This window comes from Equus quagga, chromosome 11, assembly GCF_021613505.1.
Source record: "Equus quagga isolate Etosha38 chromosome 11, UCLA_HA_Equagga_1.0, whole genome shotgun sequence".
Lineage (NCBI taxonomy): Eukaryota > Metazoa > Chordata > Mammalia > Perissodactyla > Equidae > Equus > Equus quagga.
This window is the reverse complement of record NC_060277.1, coordinates 56,902,833-56,924,446: the sequence shown is the minus strand read 5'-3', so window position 1 is coordinate 56,924,446 and position 21,614 is coordinate 56,902,833. Positions and strand designations below refer to the sequence as shown.

Genomic DNA, 21,614 nt, shown 5'->3' with positions numbered 1-21,614 from the left:
CATGTCCCATCTCACCCCCTCCCTCTCTCACCCCTCTGCTCCTCCCTTCTCACCTCCCCTGCCTCTCCCACACCCCACTCACCCCTCCTCTGCACTGCCTCCTCCCTACTCTGCCAGACCATCTGGTCAGAGCCCCCTCTGCAGGCATAGAACCTTGCTTGGTGGGTGAGGTGGGGTAGGGGGGATGTTCCCTACCAAGTCTAAGTGGGACCTCGTCCCTCCAGCTCTCCCTGCCCTGCCTCCCGCACTGATCTGGAGAAGGGAAAAGCTCCAAGTTGTCAGTGGAGCAGGAACCATAACGGCCCCCCTGCTCATAGCCAGGCTTCCTTCTTGCCCTGGAGGTGGCAGAGGAGGAAATCAAGGCTAGGCTTCCAGGCAGCAGAGTGCCCAGAAGCACCCCTGGCTCTGGCTGGCTGCTCCTCTGCCACTCCATGTTTCCCTCCTTGGCAGGTGGCCCAGGCCAGTGTGGCAAGCGTGGGGACTCATGCTGGGGTGACCCCTGGGGGCACAAGTGAATGGGGATCAGTGGGGAGCAGGTGGGACGTAGTTGTTTGAGCCTCAATGTGGGCTAGCCCCCCACCAATCCTGGCGCTTGCCTTGGTTTTGTATTGCAGAGTTCGATAAATTCCTTGAAGAAAGAGCCAAAGCTGCTGAAATGGTTCCCAACCTCCCCTCACCCCCAGTGGAGGCCCCAGCCCCGGCTTCAAACCCCTCCGGCAGGAAGAAGCCAGAGCGGTCAGAGGATGCCCTCTTTGCTCTGTGAGCTGTTCTGTGATTTGGCTCCCCAGATGGCAGGTCACCTCTCGTCCCCATGGTCCACACCAGGCACTGGCCACTCCTCCCATCTCCAGCCCCAGTCGGTCCTGCGCTGCTGTATCTCCATGGAAATGCCACTGTGTTTGCTCCCAGGCCTCTCACTAGTCTGGACCAGCTTTAGCTATCTTCTCTCTGGATGGTGGGACAGCGTCGCTGCAGCCAGAAGCCCCTCACCTCCCCGTCTGTCCCGCCCACAGGCTCTTTCTGCCCATGTTTCCTCCCAGAAAGAGTGGGCAGCAAGGCCCAACCCCAGGCCAGGCCATGCCCTGCCCTTGGGACTGTTTCCTGGGCAGCCACCTGGACCGTCTTTCCTCTGGTCACCTGCCCACAGAGAAGAGAGTCAGACCCTGGACCCTTCCCCATGTGCCCTTTCCCCTGCCTGGTTCCTCAGGTCTCAGGCCAGCCTGCCCTCCTGTGCCCCTCTGTTCCGGAAAGGGCTTGTTTGCACCTGTGGGCTTAGTCTCCCTCCTTGGACTGCTGCTCCCTGACACGTGTCACCTTGTGACAGTTGGCATGCTCAGCACTTTAGAAGGCTCTGTGGAGTACCTATTTGTGGGGTCTCTCATCTTCTTGACCCTCTCTCTATCACTCAGCTGCTAGCCCAGGCCCATGACCAAGCTGGCTCAGCAGCCAAGCCTGGGACCAAGGAGCCCCCGATGGACCCACAAGCTCCTGGTGAAGGGCGACAGAGCCAAGGGCTGCTGGGAGGGCAGCATGCAACCCACGGATAGTGGCCGCGTGGTGCTGGTTAGCTCCTGCAGAGATAACACCGCCATAAACCAAACTGCCCCCAGCACACTGCATGCTCCCCCACGTGGTTGGCCCCATCTGTGGAGGGACCCGCATGGGGAGGAATTCCTCTGGCTTGCTTGGGAAAACTGTGGGTTTGTGAGCATGCTACACCCGGGGCTTTGGCCTGGCCTGTGGCAGCCTCTGTGCCTCTGCCTCCAGGGCCCAGCAGCAGATGGCTTTGCACCACGCTCAGAGATCCAAATGACGGAGGGGTCAGAGTGACACTAAGACCCCTCCACTGCTCCCTGGCGTGCGCCTCAGCCTCCTCCACAGACAGTCCTGACAGCCTGACCTCCCACCCCAGATCCCCCAGGCCACTGACTTGTACCCTCTCTGCAAGCGAACCAGGAAGGCTAACAGAGCCTGGGGCAGAGAAGCTAGGGGCTTGTGACACCTCCTCCCATCCTGGGCCTTGCTGGTGTGTCTCCTGGCCATGGGCAAGGTGCTCATGGCTCGGCTCAGGCCCGGGTCCAGCCTGACCCAGCCCTGTGTTGCTGTCGCCCAGAAGAACGAACATGCTGCTACAGCTGCTTCACACCAGCCCCGGGGTCTGCGAGGCTCGGGTCAGTGTTCCAGCATGTGCTGCCCAGGTGCCAGGGGCAAAACTTGGCTAGGCCACCACGTGTTCCTGACCCATGGTGTGGTTAGCCCTTCCCACCTGGCAGCTGGAGCAGGGAGAAGAGGCTGGGCCTGACGCAGGCTGAGACCAGTGCCATGGGCTCTTGGACAAGCATTTAGGACTGGGACTGGAGCCGAGGGCCGTGCTGAGCACCAACAGGAACAGTTCTGGTGGAGAGCAAGGCACTGCCCACCCTGGAACCCCGTGCCCTGTCTAGCACCACTGTAGCTCCCTCCAGAGAGGAGGCCTGAGGTCTGGCTGGGGGCTGGTCTGGCAGGACCAGCTGGGGACGTCACACTCCAGTTCCTCAGAGGACACCCAGGATGCTCCTCCTCCACAGCCTGACCTCAGCCCTGCCCCTCTGGCAGCATGCACCACACCTCCACTCTCCCCCGCCTGCCCCTCGGTCAGCCCTCATCTCTCTCCTCAACTCTTCCCAAGGGCAGAGCCCTGAAAGCCAGCTTGGATATTAAGACATCTGACGTCAGCTGGCTTGACACAAGCTGCAGAGAAGGTGACTGGGATGGCACAGTTGTAGCCAGCAACCCTAGCTAGTATCCCCAGCCCTTTGGTGCAGACTGGAAGGATTATCTCCGTGAGGGCCAGGGGCCCATTTTTGCCAGCCTGCCAGAGCCGGGCCTGTGCTGGTGAGCAGCTGGGCCTCAGGTGGTCAGTCCTGCAGGAGCCCCAGCACCACAACAGCTGGGCCCAGTGTCCTCTGAGGGAAGAGCCAGCCTCCCTGCCTTGCAGAAGGGGAGGTCCCCACAAGACCAGGAGTCTGAGGGGGAGAGCAGGCTCCTGGCGATGAGTGAAGCTGAGCCATATGCCTGTCTGGGGAGACCCCAACAAGGCTGCTCCCCAACTCCAGCCAGTCAGCCAGGCACGGCTTGGAGAGGCCTGGCCACCCTGGGCAGCAGGTGGTGGTGGACTCCTGTGGGCTGGCAGGAAGGCACTGGCCCATGCAGAGAAGTGTCACCTGCCTTCCCAGCCTGGAGCTGCCCCTCCTTCTCGCACATCGTGTCCAGAGGCAGCTGCCCCTCCCTGGAGGCTGAGGTGACGCATGCTTGAGGCCTGCACAGGAAGCCAGTGCAGGCCCTTGAGGGGGTTCTGCCCAGCCAGTCCTGAGGCTATGGGCACCCTGGGCCACTCGGCTGCACTGCTTGCTCCCTTCCATCTGGGGAGCTCAGCCCTCAGGCCCCCTGCTTGGGAAAGGGAGCACAGCCCTGGCAGGAAGTGGCCAGAGCTGACCCCCAAGGAGAGTGAGACCCTCACCAGCCACCAGCCTCTCCACAGTGTTAGAAGTCACAGATACAGTATGTACTTAATTACACTAAATTATTGCTGAGATTCTGTATAAGCACTAATTATACCTGATTATAGGTTAAAATATTTATTTTGTCAAAATATTTTCTTGGGGATGTGTTTAACCTTTTCTGTGTTCATTGTGTGCTGAGACGTGAAAACTAACCATTTCCTCCTGCCTACCTTTTTAGCCAGTGGGCAGCAGTGAATGGCACTATGTGCAGTTTGACCCATGGCACTAGTGGGCCTTTGGTCAGCCTGACCCGGACCCCCCAGGCATGGAGCAGACCCCTGGGGCCAGGCTGAGAGAGGACTGACTCGCTTATCACGTGCATGGCACAAGGGGTTTCAGAGCCCAAAGGGCTTGTTGCTGGCTGGGCCAGAGGGAAAGGTGACTGTTTGTCTGTTGTCTGTCCTCTTGTCTGTCTGTCAGCCCCCTCAGTATGAGTGACTGTCTGCCTGCCCTTCCCCTTTGCATGAGGGGTCCAGAGCAAGGGGGCCTGGGGAGGCGTGGGGCCAGCACTGTCACTCAAGGCCCCCAACTGGGAGAGTGGTGTCAAGGGTCATGGCAGCCTGCGACAGCAGCCACCCAACCTCTTCCTGTGTCACAGGATAGACAGCTGGGCCACCACTTCGGCTCCTTTCTTCCCACCTGCCGGCACACCCCAGCTTTCTGGATAGTTTGAGGGGGGCTGCGGGCCAGCGAGGGAAGAGCACCATAGAGGGATGCCGTGCCATCAGCCTGGCCTCAGCCGGCCCACCATGAGCCTCTCTATCGTCTGCTGTTAAGACTCTGGGCTCCTCTCCCCTGTCCACCCACATGGGGAACCCATGGCTAAGTGTGTGTGCACCCACAGGACGCCCTTGTGGTATCTGCCTCTTCCAGTGCCCATCTCCAGCCCTTCCTGTCCATGGGGTCCAAGCTGGGCTTCCCCTGCAGCCACCAGTCTCCAGGAACAGCTGTCAACCCCAGAGTCACTCTGCTTTTCTTGTGTATAAAACCTCCAGGCTCTCCTGGAGAAGGGGGGGGTGGATATTTATTTCCAAAAGTTTGCACTTACTTTGTGAGGGGTCTCAGGATTGTTGGGGGCTATTGAGAAAAGGAATGTATTCAGTTTGTTGTCCAGTCGTCCCAGAAGTCTGGTGTGCTGTCACTGTCATGTGTTTCTGCCGGCAGAGCCGGTTCTGGAGGGTGGGTCAGTGCACGCGAGGCTCAGCAACACCAAAGCCTCCATTCACCTACTGGCTCTCCTTCCAGATATTGTCTCTCTAGTTTGGGTTCTTGCATGTAAAATACTCCACAATAAACAACAAACAAGCAAACCGTTGCCGTGTGATCTCTGTTGAGTGGGCTGTGACTGTCTGAAGGGCCTGCCCGATCTGACCGCCTGCTTTCTCTAAGCAGGGGCTGCTGCGGGGCCCTGCTGGAGGCTGAAGCCTGGGAAGCCCGCGCCCCCGCTCCCCCTGTGGCCAGGCTGCTGGAGCAGCCCCTTGGCTGGCCAGAGGAGTCTGAGCTGGAGGAGGATCCCCTCACCTGTCTCTGGTTGGCCCTCCTGGTTTGGGGTGTTGGTGGCGGCAGCTGTACACCTGCCATGGCCTGCCTGAGTGCTGTAGGACCAGGGGCTGTGGTTCTCTCTGTGTCTCATCCCTGGTCCCAGACACGCCGGGGGAGGCACTCACCCAATTCGGATCATCCAAGACCTTGAGCAGGGGGGCCTGAGTCACCTCCTCAGCCCCAGCTCAGCTGGACTCCCAAACTTGGCCGGGCGTCTGGATCTTCCATAGAGCTTGTGCTAGGTGCTGGGCTTGAGGCTGCTGCGCCAAGTCTCCCTCCCTCTGAGTCACAGCTTTCCTGAGATACAGCTCACACAGCACGCAGTTCACCCTTTTACAGTGTACAGTGAGGTGGTTTTTACTGTATTCACAGAGTTTTGCTACTGTCACCACAACGAATCTCAAGAGCATTTTCATCACCCCCAAAAAGAAATCCCTGCTCTTTAGCAGTCACTCCCCACCTCCCTCCACACCCCCAGCCCTCGCTCCCTTTTATTTATTTATTTTTTTGAGGAAGATTAGCCCTGAGCTAACATCTGCTGCCAATCCTCCTCTTTTTGCTGAGGAAGACTGGCCCTGAGCTCACATCCGTGCCCATCTTCCTCTACTTTATATGTGGAATGCCTGCCATAGCATGGCTTGCCAAGCGGTGCCATGTCCACACCCGGGATCTGAGCTGGCCAACCCTGGGCCGCCAAAACGGAACGTGCACTCTTAACCGCTGTGCCACTGGCTGGCCCCCTTCTCACCCTTTTAAAAAGGCTTCTTTCCTTCTCTCCTCCTGTCCTGGGAGCTGGGCACCCTGGGCCATGCTGCCGGGCGGCGGCGGGCCTCCAATACACAGGGGGGACCTTGAGGGGCGAGTGTGGGAGCTGCGTGGGACCTGCGCCTTCTGAGTGGCTCAGGGAGGCTAGGAGCCCTTTAATATCTTGACCTCCCAAGGTTTGAGGATGGACCTCAAGTGAGGTGGACTCGTCAAGCCCCCAGATGAAACTGGAGTAAGTGCAGGGACATCTGCCCACCCTGCCATGTGTAGGTGAAGAGACAAGGCTGGAAAAAGCCATATGCTTGCCTAGAGTTGCCCAGGGATCAGCAGCAGAGCCAGCACTCAAACTCAGACCCCTGGCCTCCCAGAGCCATGGGGGAGGGGCGACGAGGACACTGTCTTCGTGGCCAGCAGGCGAGCCCACCCCTCTCTCTGAACACCAGCCCTTTGGGAGGGTAGCTCAGGAGGGGGCAGCCATACTTGCTGATGGGAGGCAGGTGGGACCACCAGCCCAGGCCGGGAGTGGCAGTGCCCAGCTCCCTTTGGCCCGTTGCCCCCCGGAATCTAGGGATCTCCACACAGGCCCTGTTTCCGGCCAGTTTGAGTGAGACAGAGGCTGCTCCTTCTTTGGAGCTCTGAGAGGAGCTGCTCTCCTGCTGTAGTCTCCCTGCCCAGAGATCTGGGGGGCAGTGTGGGCACACTGTGGGTCCTGCCATGGCTCGGGGTCCCCTGCCCGCCAGCCCCCACTGAAGCACCTAAGGAGGCAATAGTCTTTCTCTAACCCACCTCATTTCCAAGAAAAGGGTCTCTTTTGGGTCCCCCAGTTCTGAGGGCGGGCAAAACCAGAGGCCTTAAATAAGCATGAGTCACCCAGAAATTCCGAGAAGCCCCTGCCAGTTCTTGCTGGGTGGCCCTCAGCATCTCAGGAAGTATCTCTCAGCACTGGGGAGCTGGCAAGATGTTTCCAGAAACTGAGTGGGCTCCTCCATCTGGTGCTGTCTCCTCCCCACCCCATGCCTGCTCTAAGAGGGCCCTACCCTACCCGAGGGGCAGGCTTCACTGCAGGTCCCTGAGCAATCACTGCCTGTCTTTGGTCTTTACTCTCCTGATCTGTAAAATAGGATCATGAGTGGTAAACCCAGCACCTGCAGGGGCCTTGTTATTATCCCCATTTATGAGCGAAGTGGTCTAGGCGTGACACCCGGAGGCTGATGGAGACTGTGGGGGAGCTCACAGCCCCGGCTAAAGGGGCACTCAGTTGTCGAGCCCAGTGTCGCTCGACAGCCCCATTTTTCAAGGAAAGCCGGAAATCCAGCCTTCGGAGGACATCTTCTACATTTGACAATTAATTCAAAATCAGAACCCACGTATAGTTGGATTTGGCCTGTGGGGGTCAGATGACGCCTGGGGTCCCCATTCACTCTCCTGCCACCAGTTCAAACCACCTCTTCTGTGATTCCCCTTCAGTCTACACCTGGCCTCTCCCCAGCAGCCGGTCAGCCCCCAGGGGACAGATGTTCCTGTGCGCTCTTCAGCTCTATGAGCCTCATCATCACTGTGCAACAGACTTGGGGGCCAACCAGCTTTTTTGTGGCGATCTACTGAGTGACTCATGAATGACCCTGGAGGTGACCACCATGAGTGAGCCTCCCCGGGCAAAGCTGACCCAGAGAGGCTCAGAGAGGGCTAGAAATAACTTGGCCAGCACACAGCAGAGGCCAACCTGGCGTGAGAATACAGGGTCATCTAAGGCTGGACTCATCCCTGTCAATGGCTCTCTGGTTCCCCTATGTCCAGATGGAGAAATGGCAGGGAGGGGAGCCCAAGGCTCCTGGCTGGCTCTGTGCTGCCTGCGCCCCTCAGCCATAACCTGGGCAGGTCCCACCTTAGATAAACAGAGGCAGGCAAGTGAGCCGGGGGGCTCCAGGAGTCATGAGGGGTCTCAGTATCCTCCTAGGCAACGCCCAGGGCTGTCAAGCTCAGCCTTCTTGCCCAGTGCCAGCGGCCCTGGCAACTTCCTGCCCGCCCCTCCACTCACCCCTGAGCTCGGGCACAGAGGACATGGCTGGCACGACGAGCTGCCTTGGCAGAGGCCCTGCCCGCGCTGGACACCTGCCCAAAATGGCTCTGACCCCACAGAAGATCCCTTTCGGTCACTAAGACGCCCAGGGAAGGAAGGGGGGAGATGCAAAGCCCTGTCTCACAGCTGGCAAAACCGAGGTCGGGCAGGGGCGGGGCTGGGTGGCCCGGGCCGAGCGCCGGCTCTGGGCTCCGGGCTCCGGGCTCCGGGCGCATGGCACAGTCCCGACAGCCGGGGCGGGGCCGCGGGCGGGGGCGGGGCCGTCCCCGCTCAGCCCGCCCATGGGTCCGGGACGCACACCTGGCGGCAGGCCCAGCCAGGTGTGTGCCCGGAGGCGGCGGAGAGAGCAGGCCCAACTGGCCCCAGGGGCCCGGGCCCTGCCAGCCCGCAGCGCGGCCCCTCCTCACCTCCGGGTCGGACGGGCGCGGCGCCTGGGACCCAGGGCCTGGCTCGCGGGAGCCTGGCGCTGACGCCGCGTCACCCCACCCCGGGTCGGGCGCCCATTGGCTGCGCGGCGCCCGCGGGGGCGGGGCTCGGCTGGCGCGGCGCCCCAACTCCCCCGGCCTCCGGCCGCTGCCCTGCCGGCCGGCGAGGAGCCGGCGCCGCTCCGCAGGCTGCGCGACGCTGGCCAGACCAGGGCGACAGCGCGCCGGGGTCCTGGGCGAGGCGCGTCACCTGCCCGTGCCTCGGTCTCCCCATCTGTGAAATGGGAGTGATAGCAGCGTAGTCCTCCTAGGGCTCCTGGGAGGGGTCAACGGGTTAACAGGGGCGAGCGCTGTGATTGTAGCCATTGCAGAGCGGGCAGCCAGCACCGCCCCTCCCAGGCACAGCAGGACAGAGGGTCCCCGCACGAGCTCACATCTCCCCGGCCAAGGCGGGCATGAGGCGCTTGTTTGGGGGTCTCGGGATCTTTGAGAGGGAGGAACCAAGAGAAACAGGTTTCCCTGAAGAACCGCAGCCCCCAGCCTGGCTTTCCCCAGTCTTGCCTTGAGGATCGCCCTGGTAAGCTCCGACTCCGGAGCAGGTTTAAAGCTCACGCCCCAACTGTGCCCCATGGGGGCCTTCTTTCAGGCTCAAGTTTCAACTGGCTTTCTAGTTTGGGCTGCAGGTCTCTGGCTGACCTTACCAAACCCTCTTTCCCCTAACTCCTGCACTTATGGAGTGCATATTTATTGAACCATGCTCTTTACATATGAGGTAAATCATTTAAAGAACACTGAGACAGATCTGTTGCGACAATGACCCCAATACACCTTACCTGCCTCTGCAGAGTGACTGCAGGAAGGGTTTTCTCATTTAGCAGATCCAATAGCTGAGACTCAGAAAGGCGAAGTTAAGTGGTTCTAGGTCACAGAGCCAGCAGGTGGAAAACCAGACCAGCTTCCTGACTTTGCAGAGAGCGGAGTTTAGGCTTCACTCAGCATCCCTCCTCTCTTCACTCCTCTCCCTGGGAAGGGCTGTTAGAATTTTCCAGGAAGTCCCCAGATTCCCAAGGCCTCCGGAGTGCATGGCTTCTGCTCCGGGTGGTGGGGTCTGGGGAGGGGGTGCAGGATGGAGGGGAGCTGAGGAGAAGCCGGATCCCTCTGTGATCCCCAGCAGAAGCTCATCTGGAGGGGCCAGACCCTGGGTGGATCCCTTAGCAAGGCCACTTCAGGGGCAGATGTGGTTTGGAGAGCCCCACAGCCCCTGGCCACCCTGTTCTGGGTAATTTTCCACAGCAGCCACTTCCAGGAGGGGAAAAAAAAGAGCTGCGTGCATGTCCAGGCTGAGCCCCAGGGACTTGTGCCTCCAAGGCCTCTCTTGGCCTGGGCACCCCTCTTCTAAAGCACGCCACTAATTTTACTCCCTCAGAGGGCATAGCCAGACAGGCCATATCTGGAGTCTAAGCAAGGCAGCATTCTGGATGGCAAGACTCACTGAGAGTAGGAGGGCCTGGGGGTCCTGACCTGTGATACGTCTCCTTGGCTGCGCTCCACCAAGGGTGCCTTTCTCTGCTTGCATACTTCCAGGGACAGGGAGCTCACTGCCTTCCCACTTTCAGATACCTGAATGTTAATTCTGGTTTATCTCAATCAACCTCATTGGGTCCCCTCCCCTGCCACCTAGCTCAGTCCCCAATCCACAGGGCCCAGGGTTCAGTCTCCAGCCCTCTCGCCAGCCAAGCTGCGTCCTCTGACCCAGCCCCACCTGTCACGATCCAGGACAACTTGGCTCAGGTCTAAATCGCAGCCCGCCTCTGCCTCCTGCCCCCCTCCCACTGCTCCAGGGACAAGCACCAAGCTTGGAGTCAGAGAGCTCTGGGCCCCCCCCCCCCCCCCGCCCCGGGTGGCTGTCCCTGAGTAGCTGTGTGAGCCTGGGCAGGTGGGTTCCTTAAAACTCTCTGGGTCTTCCTGCCCTCCTGGGTACTGAGGCCAGCCTAACTTCAGGGGCTGGACTGGCCCACCGGCCCCCATGCCCTTCTGCTGTCCCCACAGCTGGATCTGGGAGGAAACCAGATCAAGTAGGATGGGAAATTCCAGCCTCTGCCAGGTTCTCCTTGGGCCACCTCCTCCTCAGGAGGCCAATCTGATCTGAGAGACTGAGAAGGGGCAGGCTGATGTCACAGCCCAGCCTCCCTCCATGTCTTCACTAAGGTCCTAGCCAGCCTATGGAGAGGTATCCTCAAGTCCCAGTTACAGAGAGGAAACTGATGCACAGAGTGGCGGTGTAATTGGCCCAAGGCCACACAGCAGGTCTTACAGCTATACCCTGGACGGGTCTGTCTTGTTCTGAACAGCCAAATCTAGGATGAGGTTTGTCGGGCCACCCTCCACCCCAAGTCCAGAGACCTCTGGGAAGGGCCCAGTCCTGGGGCTTCCACTGAGCCCCCTTGCTTGGTGCTGGAGAAACTGAGGCCCAAGGAGGGGCCCGGCCTGCCCGAGCTCCCGCAGCAGTCGGCCAGAGGCTGCCCAGCATGCGGCTGGGGGAAATGAATGACCGGAGGGCCCTCTGACGGGGAGCGGGGGGGTGGGGGGGGTAGGCGGGGCAGGTTCGCAGTGCAGACCCGGAGCCGGTTCCGGCTCGCCCCAGGTGGGCGGGGCCGCCTGCCCGGGGCGGGGCCTCCCGCGCAGTGCCCGCCCCGCCCCGCCCGCCCCGCGGTGCGGCCGCCCGGGAGCCAGTTTGCGAGCAACTTTTCGCGGGCGCCGGGCCACCAGGGAGGCCAGGGCGGACCGCGAGCGCGCGCAACGGCGGCGGCAGCGGGCCGGCCGGGCCGACGGACGCGGCGCTCCCTGCGAAAGTCTGTGCGCAGCGGCGGGCCAGGCGGGCCGCCCGGAGGAGGCGACTGCGCCATGGACGAGCCGCCCTTCAGCGAGGTGGCCTTGGAGCAGGCGCTGGCCGAGCCGTGCGAGCTGGACGCGGCGCTGCTGACCGACATCGAAGGTGCGTCAGGCTGCTGGGCTCCGCGCCAGTGGGGAGCGCAGGCGGCGCCCGGCCCGCGTCTCTGGGCGGGCCCTCTGCGCCGTGCCCTGTGCCCTCTGCCCCGTGCCCTCTGCCCTATGCGCCGTGCTCTGTGGTCCTGGGCCCTGTGCCCTGTGCCCTCTGGTCCTGTGCCCTGGGCCCTGTGCCCTGGGCCCTGTGCCCTGTGCGCCGTTCCCTGTGGTCCTGTGCCCTGTGCGCCGTGCCCTATGCCCTGTATCCTGGGCCCTGTGCGCCGTGCCTTGTGGTCCTGTGCCCTGGGCCCTGGGCCCTGTATCCTGGGCTCTGTGCGCCGTGCCCTGTGTCCTGGGCCCTATGTCCTGTGTCCTGTGCACCGGGCGCCCTGCGGGGCTGCCCGGGCCTCGGGGACGTGCCGGGGCCCTTGGAGGCTCGGGGCTGGGGCACGTGCCCCTCCGGGCGCCCCGGGCTCCGCGCCGCGCAGCCAGCGCGTCCTCAGCCGAGGCTGCAACGGCGGGAGCTGGGGACCGGGGCGTCGCCGAGGCCCCGCCCCTGCCCCAGCCATGATGTCAGCGCAGGGTTACTCGCGGTCGTTCCCTCCTGCCTGAGAGTTCAACCCGACGCAGGAGCTTTTGCGCATGCGCGCGACGCGCCTTCCCGCTCCTGCCCTCGGGGGTCCGGTTCTGCCAGCCAGAGAAGAGCATCGATCGCTTCGGGCGCACATTTATTGAGCATCTACTGAATACCAGGCCTCGTCCTAGGCACTGGGGGCTCACAGACCCAGGCTCTCTTTTCTCGGGAGCACAAAAATCCCCCAGGAAACCCGCAAACGGATATTTCGTTGCACCTTGGGGTGGAGCAGGGGTGGGGCTACTTTGGGTAGAGTGGTGGGGCGAGACCTCTCTGCGCAGACGTTTGGGCTGAGACCCGAGAGTTAGCCCCGACCGCCCGGGAAGGATACTTTTCCAGGCCGTGGGCACGGCAAGGGCAAAGGCCCTGAGTCGGAGGGGTCAGAGGAATGCACAGGAGGTGAGGCTGGGAAGGTAGGCAAAAGGAGGGCCCCGCGTTGGCCCGGGAAAGGACTGGATGCGTCGCTCTGGCTGTTCTCCAGAGAAGGGCGTTGCGGCCGGTGGTGCAACAGGTGCCAGCTAGGAGGCTGTTGCCCCACTTTGCAGACAGGGCAGACTGAAGCCCCAGCAAATCGCCCTGCAGTTTCAGCAACGCCCGCTAAGTTGCACTTGGTTGATGGGGAAACTGAGGCCAAGAGCACAGAACTCAAACTTCCCACAACCTGAATGGACATGTCCATGGAGCCCGTGGCCACCCTGGAGTTGGCAAAACAGACACAGCTAAGCCACCACCTCCTGCCTTCCTGCTGCCAGCCAGGGCCTCATCTGCTCGCCTTCCCCTGGGGCCAGGCCAGGGGAGGGCCGGAGAAGAGAGACCCTGATTATGGGACTTTTCCAAAGCAGCCTCCCCCATCGCTGCACTCCGGAGTGATGACCCACAAAACCCCAGACACTGGGGAGACCTGAGCCTGAGTCAACTAACAGTTCCCCGAGCGCTGGGCCCAGTGGGTGTGGCTGATGAGACACCAGGACCAGGCAGTGAGAGCCTGCGATTGCAGTCAGGGCTCGAATCTGGACACTGCTCACTCACTCTGCCCTCGAGCCCCAGCCCTGTCACCCTCCGAGCCTGCTTCCCCCTCATGCAGATGCCTCCCTTCCCAGGGGAGTTGGGACGGTCGAATCAGAGCAGGTGTATCTGGGCCACAGGTCTGGCACAGCCCTTTCTTCATTGACTGACTTATAGAAACATTATCTCCTCAGCTGCAAAGGCCAGGCTCGGGCAGCTGTGGGGGCAGGGGGCCATTGGAGATCAGACCTGCCCCAGCTCTGCTCTGTGAGAGAAAGGGGACAACAGGGGACTCTCGCTGGGGGGGGACGTGAACTTTGTCCACTGCAGCAGAGGACTCCTTGGTCTTTATCCACACTTTCTGTTCTTTTCCCCAATTATACAGCTAATCTCTTTGTACTGTAGAAAAATTAGAAAGTGCAGGTGAGGAAAAAGGAGAAAATAAAATCTTTCCTAAACCCCCCGCCCACAGATCAGCTCTGTTAATTATGTGGGGGATTATTTCCTGTGTGCGCAGATGTATGTAGTTTTTTGGAATGGCTGCACACTCCTGATCTATTTTTTAAAAAAATCGTCGTTGAGGTTTAATTTATCTACTGTAAGATTTACCCATTTTAAGTGTACAATTCAGTGAGTTTTAGGAAATTTACCAAGTCGCATGACGGTCACCAGTTAGTTGTAGAAGATTTACATCCCCAGTGAGACCCCTCGTGCCACTTTACAGCCACTCCCCGGCCAGCCCAGCCCCAGGCCGCCGCTTCTCCAGGCTTTGATGAGCTCGAGCAGGCCCACTGGCGCACAGTAGGTTGCAGCCTGCTTTGTCCCATGTCAGCAGCCAGACAACAGTCAGGGTCCTTGGTTACCCGCTCGGCCCCCATTGATGGGCATCTGGCTTGTTTTGTGCTCATGGTCTGCGCTGAGTGGACACCCCGAGGCCAGTCTTACCTGGACGGATCCTCGCTTCGTTCCATGGACCGAGGCTCTGGGATGGGAACTGCTGCTCAGAGGCCAGGCCTGCTCTCGAGGCTTTTACCCTGCCTGTGGAGCTGGGCAGGTTCCAGAAGGTCTAGAGACAGGTGATGGGGGGGTGGGAAGGGCAGGGCCCCTGAAAGGACTGAGGGTTGAGAGGTGGGCCAGGCGGGCCTTGAGTGCCAGGATGGGGAGCTGGATTGGGTCCCGGGGGCCGTGGGAAGTCTGAGGGGTCAGAGCACGGCTGTGTCATGCTGGGGTTGTGTGTCAGGAGTTCCCGCTGACAGCCATGCTGGAGGGTTACAGCGAGAATAGGGAACACTAATTGAGCACTTACGGTATGCCAGGCATTGTGCTGACCATTGAGTCCTCCCAGCAACCCCAAGCAGGGAGACTTATGATTGTCGTCTTACAGATGAGGCACAGAGAGGTTAAGTGACTTGCCCAAGGTCACACAGGCAGAACAGGGCCGAGCCAGGATTCAAACCCTGGCTGCGGGCTCCAGAGCCCATGCTCTTAATTGCTGGGCTCCTAAGAGTTGGGGTGGGGTGAGGGGCCAAGGCGTAAGGGAACCCAGGGGGCTGCTCCCTGTGGGGCTGTGCTGGGGGTCTGGGAGTGGGTCATAGAAGGGTCAGAGGCCATGTGGCTGCCTCCCCCTCCCTTTGAGTCATGAGACTGAGGACTGGCACCAGGGAGCCAGCCAAGGGCCTTGAGCCCCACCTGGCCCTGCCACCCGCCTCAGCCAAACCCTGTGTCATGTGAACGAGCTTTGGGGTGGGGCTGCCACCACGAGTCCTTGGTTCTGTGGGTGAAGGCTTACCCTGGCTCCCGTGTACCATGACCTCTGGTGGGCTCTGTCTCCCCCCAGGCCTCCCTGTCTCGTTCTGTGCTCTGGGCCCCTTGCAGCTGTGGGCCGAGGGGCTGCGAGCGCAATCCTGAGTGCAGCTTGGGACGGGTGTTAGGCCCATGGCGGTCAGGCGCTCAGGCCTCAGGTACCCGCAGGCCCCAGACACACTCTGCCCTGGGAGGGTGCCCCTCCTCTCACTCCCACGTCCAGAGCCCCTCGGGGGTGGAGCCTCAGAGAGCCTCTGCTGTCAGAACATGTCCCCCTTCCCATCCCTTTTTCTGCCTCTTGGTAGCCAGCGTGTCCAGTCTAGGGCAGCAGAAAGTGGTGTCCTCCCAGTGTGGCCATGAATTGCTGTTTTTCCTGGGGAAGGTACCTTGCCCTCTCTGAACCTCAGGGGCCTCCCCTGGAAAGCAGGAGATGGAGGCTGTGAGATTTGCTGCTCCTGAGCACCATGGGTTCCAGCCCTAACGTCTCTGAGGGGACAAGGTTCGGGGGACGGAGAGAAGCGATGGGAGTGGCTCCAGGGAGGCAGCGAGGCAGGCGGCTGGGAGTTACCTGCTGCCCGATGGTCACCTCACTGGACACAAACATCCCAAGTGACCAGGTCAGCCCCAGCAGGGGTCACTGCCAGACAGAGGCCTGGGATCTAGACTTTGCCCCACTGACAGGTGCAGCCCTGGTGGGAATGGTGCATTGGCCAGAGGAAGTGTCTCTGGCCTTGTGTCCTGCCAGCCACGGGCCCTGTGGATGTGCCCTGTGACCCTGGGACCTGATTGGGGCTGTACACGTGTGAGACCCACATCCATGCGGCCCTACAAGCGGGTGAGTCAGTGGAGTGGGGAGCCATAGAGATGGACTTGGGGGATCCTAGGAAGGGGGTCTTTGAGACTGGCTCCAGGTACACGGCTTCCCTGCTGCGTTTGGGACTTGGTGAAGGTGGGGCAGGGTTGGGGGTCCATCTTACCTGGGAGAGTTTGCGGCCTGGAGAGACTCACCCTGCCCTGGAACCCTGCTCAACCCCCAGCCCCCCCTCCCCGGGCCCCCGATGACCCACCAGCTATCTCCAGCGAGCCTGTCCCTCCCAGTCACACCCTGGGCCTGCGCTCCCAGGGGTCCATTCTCCCTGTAGCTGGAAGGCTGGAGCCCAGAGTGCTTCAGATCCAGCCCTTATTGTGTGACTGCGGACAAGTGGCTGATTAACCTGACCTTCAGGTTCCCATTAGTGTACTGGGAACAGAAATAGAACCAGCTTCTTCGAGTTGTGGGCATCAGATGAGCTCATCTAAGTCAAGGGCTTAAGAGTACATGGCACACACTAGGCCCTCAACCAATGCCAGTTAGTAGTATCATCATTATTTAGAGCACTTAACCAGGACCTGGCACCTAATATGTTTAGCCTAAAAAATATTAGCAGCAATTATAAAAGGAGCCTGTGTTAGAAGTTTCTAGGAGGTTCTAGGCTATGGTTCCAACTCAGCCTCCACCACTGGTGATTCTGGTTCTTTGCATGGGAGACAAGGTGGGGCTGGGCAAGGCCATTGGGGAGCCCCTTGCCCTCCCCCCCCATCCCCCCTGGGGAGGAAGCACCCTGTCCTTAGCTACCATTAAAGATAAAGAGACCAGGGCTGGGGGCTGGCCCCGTGGCCTAGTGGTTAAGTTTGCGCGCTCCGCTGCAGGCGGCCCAGTGTTTCGTTGGTTCGAATCCTGGGTGCGGACATGGCACTGCTCATCAAACCACGCTGAGGCAGCGTCCCACATGGCACAACTAGAAGGACCCACAACGAAGAATATACAGCTATGTACTGGGGGGCTTTGGGGAGAAAAAGGAAAAAATAAAATATTTTTAAAAAAAGAGAGAGAGACCAGGGCTGGAAGGAACCTTAGAAATGCCATTGTCACCTCCTCGCCGTGTACAGATGAGGGAATGAGGCTTCAAGACACCTGGCCCCAGGCCCAGCGCTGCTGGGGAGGGCAGAGGGGCGGGAGACCTGTGAGGAGCAGCGAGGGGCAGCGCCCAGGAGGGACTGCTTCCCGGGTGAAGGCGGGCGGAAGCGCAGGCAGGGGAGTCTCTGGCCACAGTTGATGGTTCACTGCACAGAATGCCTTAAGGCAGCCTTGCGGATGCAAATTAAAGCATCTTCGAGCTTCCAGTCACACAGCTCTTGGGACTCAGCAAAGCAACCAAAGGTAAACAAAAACGATAAAACCCAGTGCTGGTGATGCTAGAAGAAAATGGGACAATGGCAGGAGAGGTTGTAAAGGGGTTTACCTTTTTCAGAGAGCAGCCTGGCAGCACTAAAACAGCACACTGCCTTTGAACCAACACACTTACTTCAGGCTTAAAACAGCCCGCAGGGATACAACCCAAAGCGGGAAACAGATACAATTTAGATAAAGAAATGCACAGCACTGCTATCTAGACTGGGAACAGTTGCTCAGCAGCAGGGGTCTACCCCCAGACCGCCACTGCATCCGGCGCATGGGTTGTTCCTCAGCTGTCAGAACAGTAAGCCTGTGTCCCGAGCTCACACCCAGGACACAGTGTCTGAGTCGGCACTGACCGGCATCTTGTTTAATGGCCATTGGACAGGCTGTGTTCAGGATCACTCGGCCCGTGTAATTGGAAGCTGGTGTGTGGAGCAGCACAGCTGAGGGAGGAATCTGAGAAGATGACATCAGAGCAAGTTTTGAAAGAGGAATAGGAGTTTGGCAGGTAGACAAAGATAGTGGGAAGGGCATTCCTGGCTGAGGGAACAGCCTGGGCAAGTGCATAGCAGCATTAAGGAATGTGGCATGTTCAGAAGGCAGCCACGGGACCTCCGGCATGGCGGGAGCTCGGGTGGTGGGACTCAGACGGCCAGAGGCCCGGAGTCCACGCACCCCTGACTCGGCCCGTCTGTGCCCAGCCCTGGGCTGAGTGATGCTGCGGTCACAGAGCTGCCCAGGCCGGGCCCAGCCCTCTGGTGGCAAGAGGCTTCGGAGGGAGGCAGTGCGGGAGCGGCCTGGGGCTCGAGGCCTCCTCGGCTCTCGCTTCGTGCTCACTCCCGGGGGGCCGCCACTGAGGCGCACGGGCCTGGCTTGGAGCCCCAGACTAGCCGCTTGGCAGCTGTGGGGCCTTGGGCACATGGCCCCCCTCTGAGCCTTAGTTTCCTCATCGTCTCGAGGGCCCAAGCCCAGGTGCACCTGGGGCTGCAGCCACGGGCCATCCTGTTCCGGGAAGAGCCAGCACACACTGGCATCCTCGGCGGCCCCCAGTGCACCAAGGGCAGCCTGTGCCCTGTCGCATACACGACCGGCTGAGGACACAGGAACCTGCCAACCGGAGCCCTGGGGAGGAGGCAGGAGGCGCAGGTGGGGGCAGCAGGGACGGGGGCGGCCCAGGTGCAGGCCTGGCTCCCGGAGTGTTGAGTGAGCACCCTCCACCAGGCAGGCCAGGCGGAGTGCCCCCATGTCCCACCAGCGTGCCCCGTGTCCTCCCGGTGGCAGTGCTGCTTCATGCCGCTCACTTTCTCACAGTTGCCAGCCTTTGTGGTCTGCACCGCGTGAGAATGTTTGCAGATCCCTTTGCTGCCCATTCCCTGGAGAATTAGTGTCCTTGGCTCAGGTGGCAGACAAACCTGGGTTGGAATCCCAGCTCCTTGGCTGCCTCCCTGACCTCCAGCCCCACTCTGCTCCCTCTGCTCCAGCCACACTGGCTGCCTAGTTTGTCGACATTGCACCAAGTTTGCTCCCACCTCAGGTCCTTTGCACTTGCTGTTCCTTCTGCCCAGGACAGTCTTCCTCCCTCTCGGCCCACTCCTTCATTTCATTCAGGCCTCTGCTCACATGTCATCTCCTCAGAGAGGTCTGCCCTGACCACCTGATCTCCACTTACACTGCCTCAGTTTCTGCATGGTGCTCACCACCACTGTACCCACGTTCCTCCACGTATTTGCAAACCATTTGTCTCCCTCACTGGAACATAAGCTCCACGAGGGAAGGTCTTTGGGCTGTGTCCCTGTACCCTCTGTGCCTGGCACCAGCCTGACACACTGCAGACACTTAGGAAATGGCAGTTAGATGTTGTCAGAAACAGATCTGGGCTTCACAGACCGGGCCATGTGGGGCAGGTGGTGAGCTCCCTGTCCTGGGAGGCATGCAGACAGAATTTGTTGGGAGTCCAAGGCCTCATGCAGGTCGGATGGGCTGCAGGCTCCTGTGATGGTCAGAGCTGGGCTCCTCCAAGTTTGTGGTGTGGGGCCCTCGCAGGGTTTCCATCATGGTCTCACTGAACAAGCAGGCCGGAGAATAAAAGGCTGCCCCACATCTGCCTTCAGAGGGAGGTTTGAAGGTAGAGCCAGAGAAGGGGATGGGGGGTTCAGATTTTCTGTTGGGTCCTGATAGAATCAGGTAGGAGAGGAAAAGGAGGGATCCAGGCTCGGGGTGGGGCGAGGAAGGTGAAAGATGGGGGCTGGGAGATGGCCCTGAGGCTGAGCCTGTGCGTTGTCTTCCCCGTGTGCAGAGTCCACACAGGGCCACACGCGCGGCCTCCTGTCGTTGGAGCAGCTTAGCTCCCTTAAAAGTGGCCCGTGGTCTGGGAGCTGTGGCAGCCTCTGGGCCCTGCTGCGAGGCAGGAGGGGGCTGCTTTAAACTGCGCACCCCAGGTGCCTCTCCTACCTCACCCTAGTCCCTGCCCTGTGAACTCTAGAAACAGTCTCTGTCAAATGGTTATGGATCTCCAACTTGAACATTGCAAGTATCGGGCAAGTCGCTGCCTGACATCCAATTCTAGACCATTCCGGCAGCTGCAGAGGGAATAACCTTTGCTGAGGCCTTGCTGAGTGGTGGGTGCTTCATAGGCTTGTTCTCCTAGAATGCCTCCCTCTGGAGACCAGGGGCGGAGGCTCAGAGATGGGAGTGACCTGCTTAGGACTACACCCAAGTGAGGGGCAGAGGGAAGGCGCATCCCCTTGGCTGTATCTCTGTGGGGTGGCTGCGGGCGGGGCTCCTGAATTTCCACCCCCACTCCTAGCCCTGGCTCCCAACCTCTGCAGAAATCGGCAGCAGATCCCACCCCAGAGGAGAGCGAGGTGGGGGGCTGGGCAGACCCTGAGTTCGAGGGACGGCCGGCTGCATGCCCCCAGGTGCTGCCAGCTCGCAGGCCCTCTTTCAGGCTGCATCTTGGATCCTGTCTTCCGCTCCAAGGTCAGCCCTCCTCTCGAAGCCTTTCCTAACTCCTGCTACTGTCAGGGGGTCAGTGAGTGACTGTCCTCTCCCTCCTGCTCCTGAATCTGGATGGGATGGGTGCAGAGCCACAAAGATGTGAGAAATGGAGACAAAAAGAGGCAAGGAAATGCGGTGAAGGAGAGAAGGATGGGGCAGGAAGTGGGAGGCCCAGGCTCGACACCTGCAGGGGTGGGTGGCCCGGGCCCTTGTCGGACCTGCCACATTCTGGGCTCAAAACTGGGGAACACAGTAAGGGAAGAATGGAGCTGTGAGGGTCTGTTTTGAAAGTGTTCCCTGTCTTAAGTTACTCGGGTGAGGTCAGGGCCCTTCCAACAGCAATGCTTTGTTTTGTTTTTTTTCCGTAAGGGAGAGTGTGAACACCCACAGGCTAAGGAGAGAGGGAGGTGGAGGTGCAGGAGCGGAATGCCGCGGGAGGACCTGGTGACAGGGGCACTGGATGTGAGTAGGGGAGACGAGGCCGAGTCTCCTCGTTTAGGCTCCTGGAGAGGGAGAGCAGTCAGGGCCAGGAGGGCCTCCAGCTCCTCAACACCGGCTGCTTAGTTGCTATGCCTGCCCTCGCAGGATTCGGGGGCAAGGCTGCAGGAGGCAGGGAGCAGGAGGGAGGAAGGGCTGATGCCACAGCTGGGAGCTGGGCCCGGCCGTGGTGATCGTCTGCTTAGCCACAGAAGCCTGAGGTGGCAACCTGGGCTGCTGGCCAGGCTCTATTCATGTGTGTGTGTGTCGAGCTTTGATCTTACACAGGAAGGGAGACAGGCCTAGGTACCCCCTCAAAAGACCCTCAGAGCCTGTCACCCTAGGGCTGACACCCCTGCCTTCCTGACCTCTGTCCCAAGGATCGGGTGGCAGCTTGGCCTTCCGGGACCCTCCAGTGCTTCATCTAGTGACTGCTGGGGGGCTGTGATAGTTTGGGGAGCAGGGCAGACTTCACCGACCCATCTCCTGCCCCCATCTCTGACCCAGGCCCCTCTGGAAAGGCACATCTGTGCTGGGAGTCAGGAGACTCGGGTTCAAGGATTACCTGGATGTGTAATTTGGGGTAGGGGTTTCCCTTCCTCACTCTGGGTCTCAGTTTCCAGGCAGTGACCTGTTATCAGGGGTCCGCGTGGTTGGGGTGGGGGTGGCCTCATGCCAGGGCTGCCCCAGGATGGGGAGGTCCCCGCACCCACCACCAGGCAGCCCTTGGCCTTAATTAAACGCCTCTTGGTACAGAGCGCCGCACCCATTATCTTCTTTACTCCTCCCATCCGATGCCTGGGAGGCGTGATCGTCCCATTTGCTAGAGGAGTAAACTGAGGCTCACAGCGGTCAGATGCTCAATGAGCCAACGATTTCCAGCACAGAGCTCCGGGGGTGGGGGGCATCCCTGCCCGCGTCTTCCCGGGCCGCGCCCCCTCCGCGGCACTTCTCTGAGCGGTGACGGAGGTGGTGGGAGCCGCCTGTGACCGCCAGTAATCCCGGCGGAGGTCGGCGCCCGCGAGTAACCCGGGCCCGTCCGGCGCGAAGAAGGCGAGCCGCGCCGCCACCGGGCGGGCGGGGCCGCGAGCCTCGGGCGGCGCGGCCGCTGATTGGCCGCGCGCGCTCACCCCACGCCCGG

General features: G+C 60.6%; 2 protein-coding genes across 13 annotated transcripts in view; both read left to right on the top strand.

Moving 5' to 3' along the window:
• TOM1L2 (target of myb1 like 2 membrane trafficking protein) overlaps window positions 1-4,852 on the top strand; it is a 113,599-nt gene extending 108,747 nt beyond the window's left edge. For all 9 annotated transcript variants that reach the window (XM_046677309.1, XM_046677307.1, XM_046677304.1 and 6 more), the window contains one exon: window positions 615-4,852. In XM_046677309.1, coding sequence (XP_046533265.1) covers window positions 615-763 — 149 coding nt within the window. In that variant the 3' untranslated portion in view covers window positions 764-4,852. The remainder of the gene's footprint in view (window positions 1-614) is intronic.
• Window positions 4,853-11,072: 6,220 nt separating this feature from the next.
• Window positions 11,073-21,614, top strand: part of SREBF1 (sterol regulatory element binding transcription factor 1) — a 20,874-nt gene continuing 10,332 nt past the window's right edge. For 3 of the 4 annotated variants that reach the window (XM_046676136.1, XM_046676132.1, XM_046676131.1), the window contains exon 1: window positions 11,073-11,349. In XM_046676136.1, the coding sequence (XP_046532092.1) occupies window positions 11,259-11,349 (91 nt within the window). In that variant the 5' untranslated portion in view covers window positions 11,073-11,258. Of the gene's footprint in view, window positions 11,350-15,439; window positions 15,617-21,614 lie in introns of those variants that run through there. The other variant, XM_046676135.1, reaches the window with a different exon arrangement.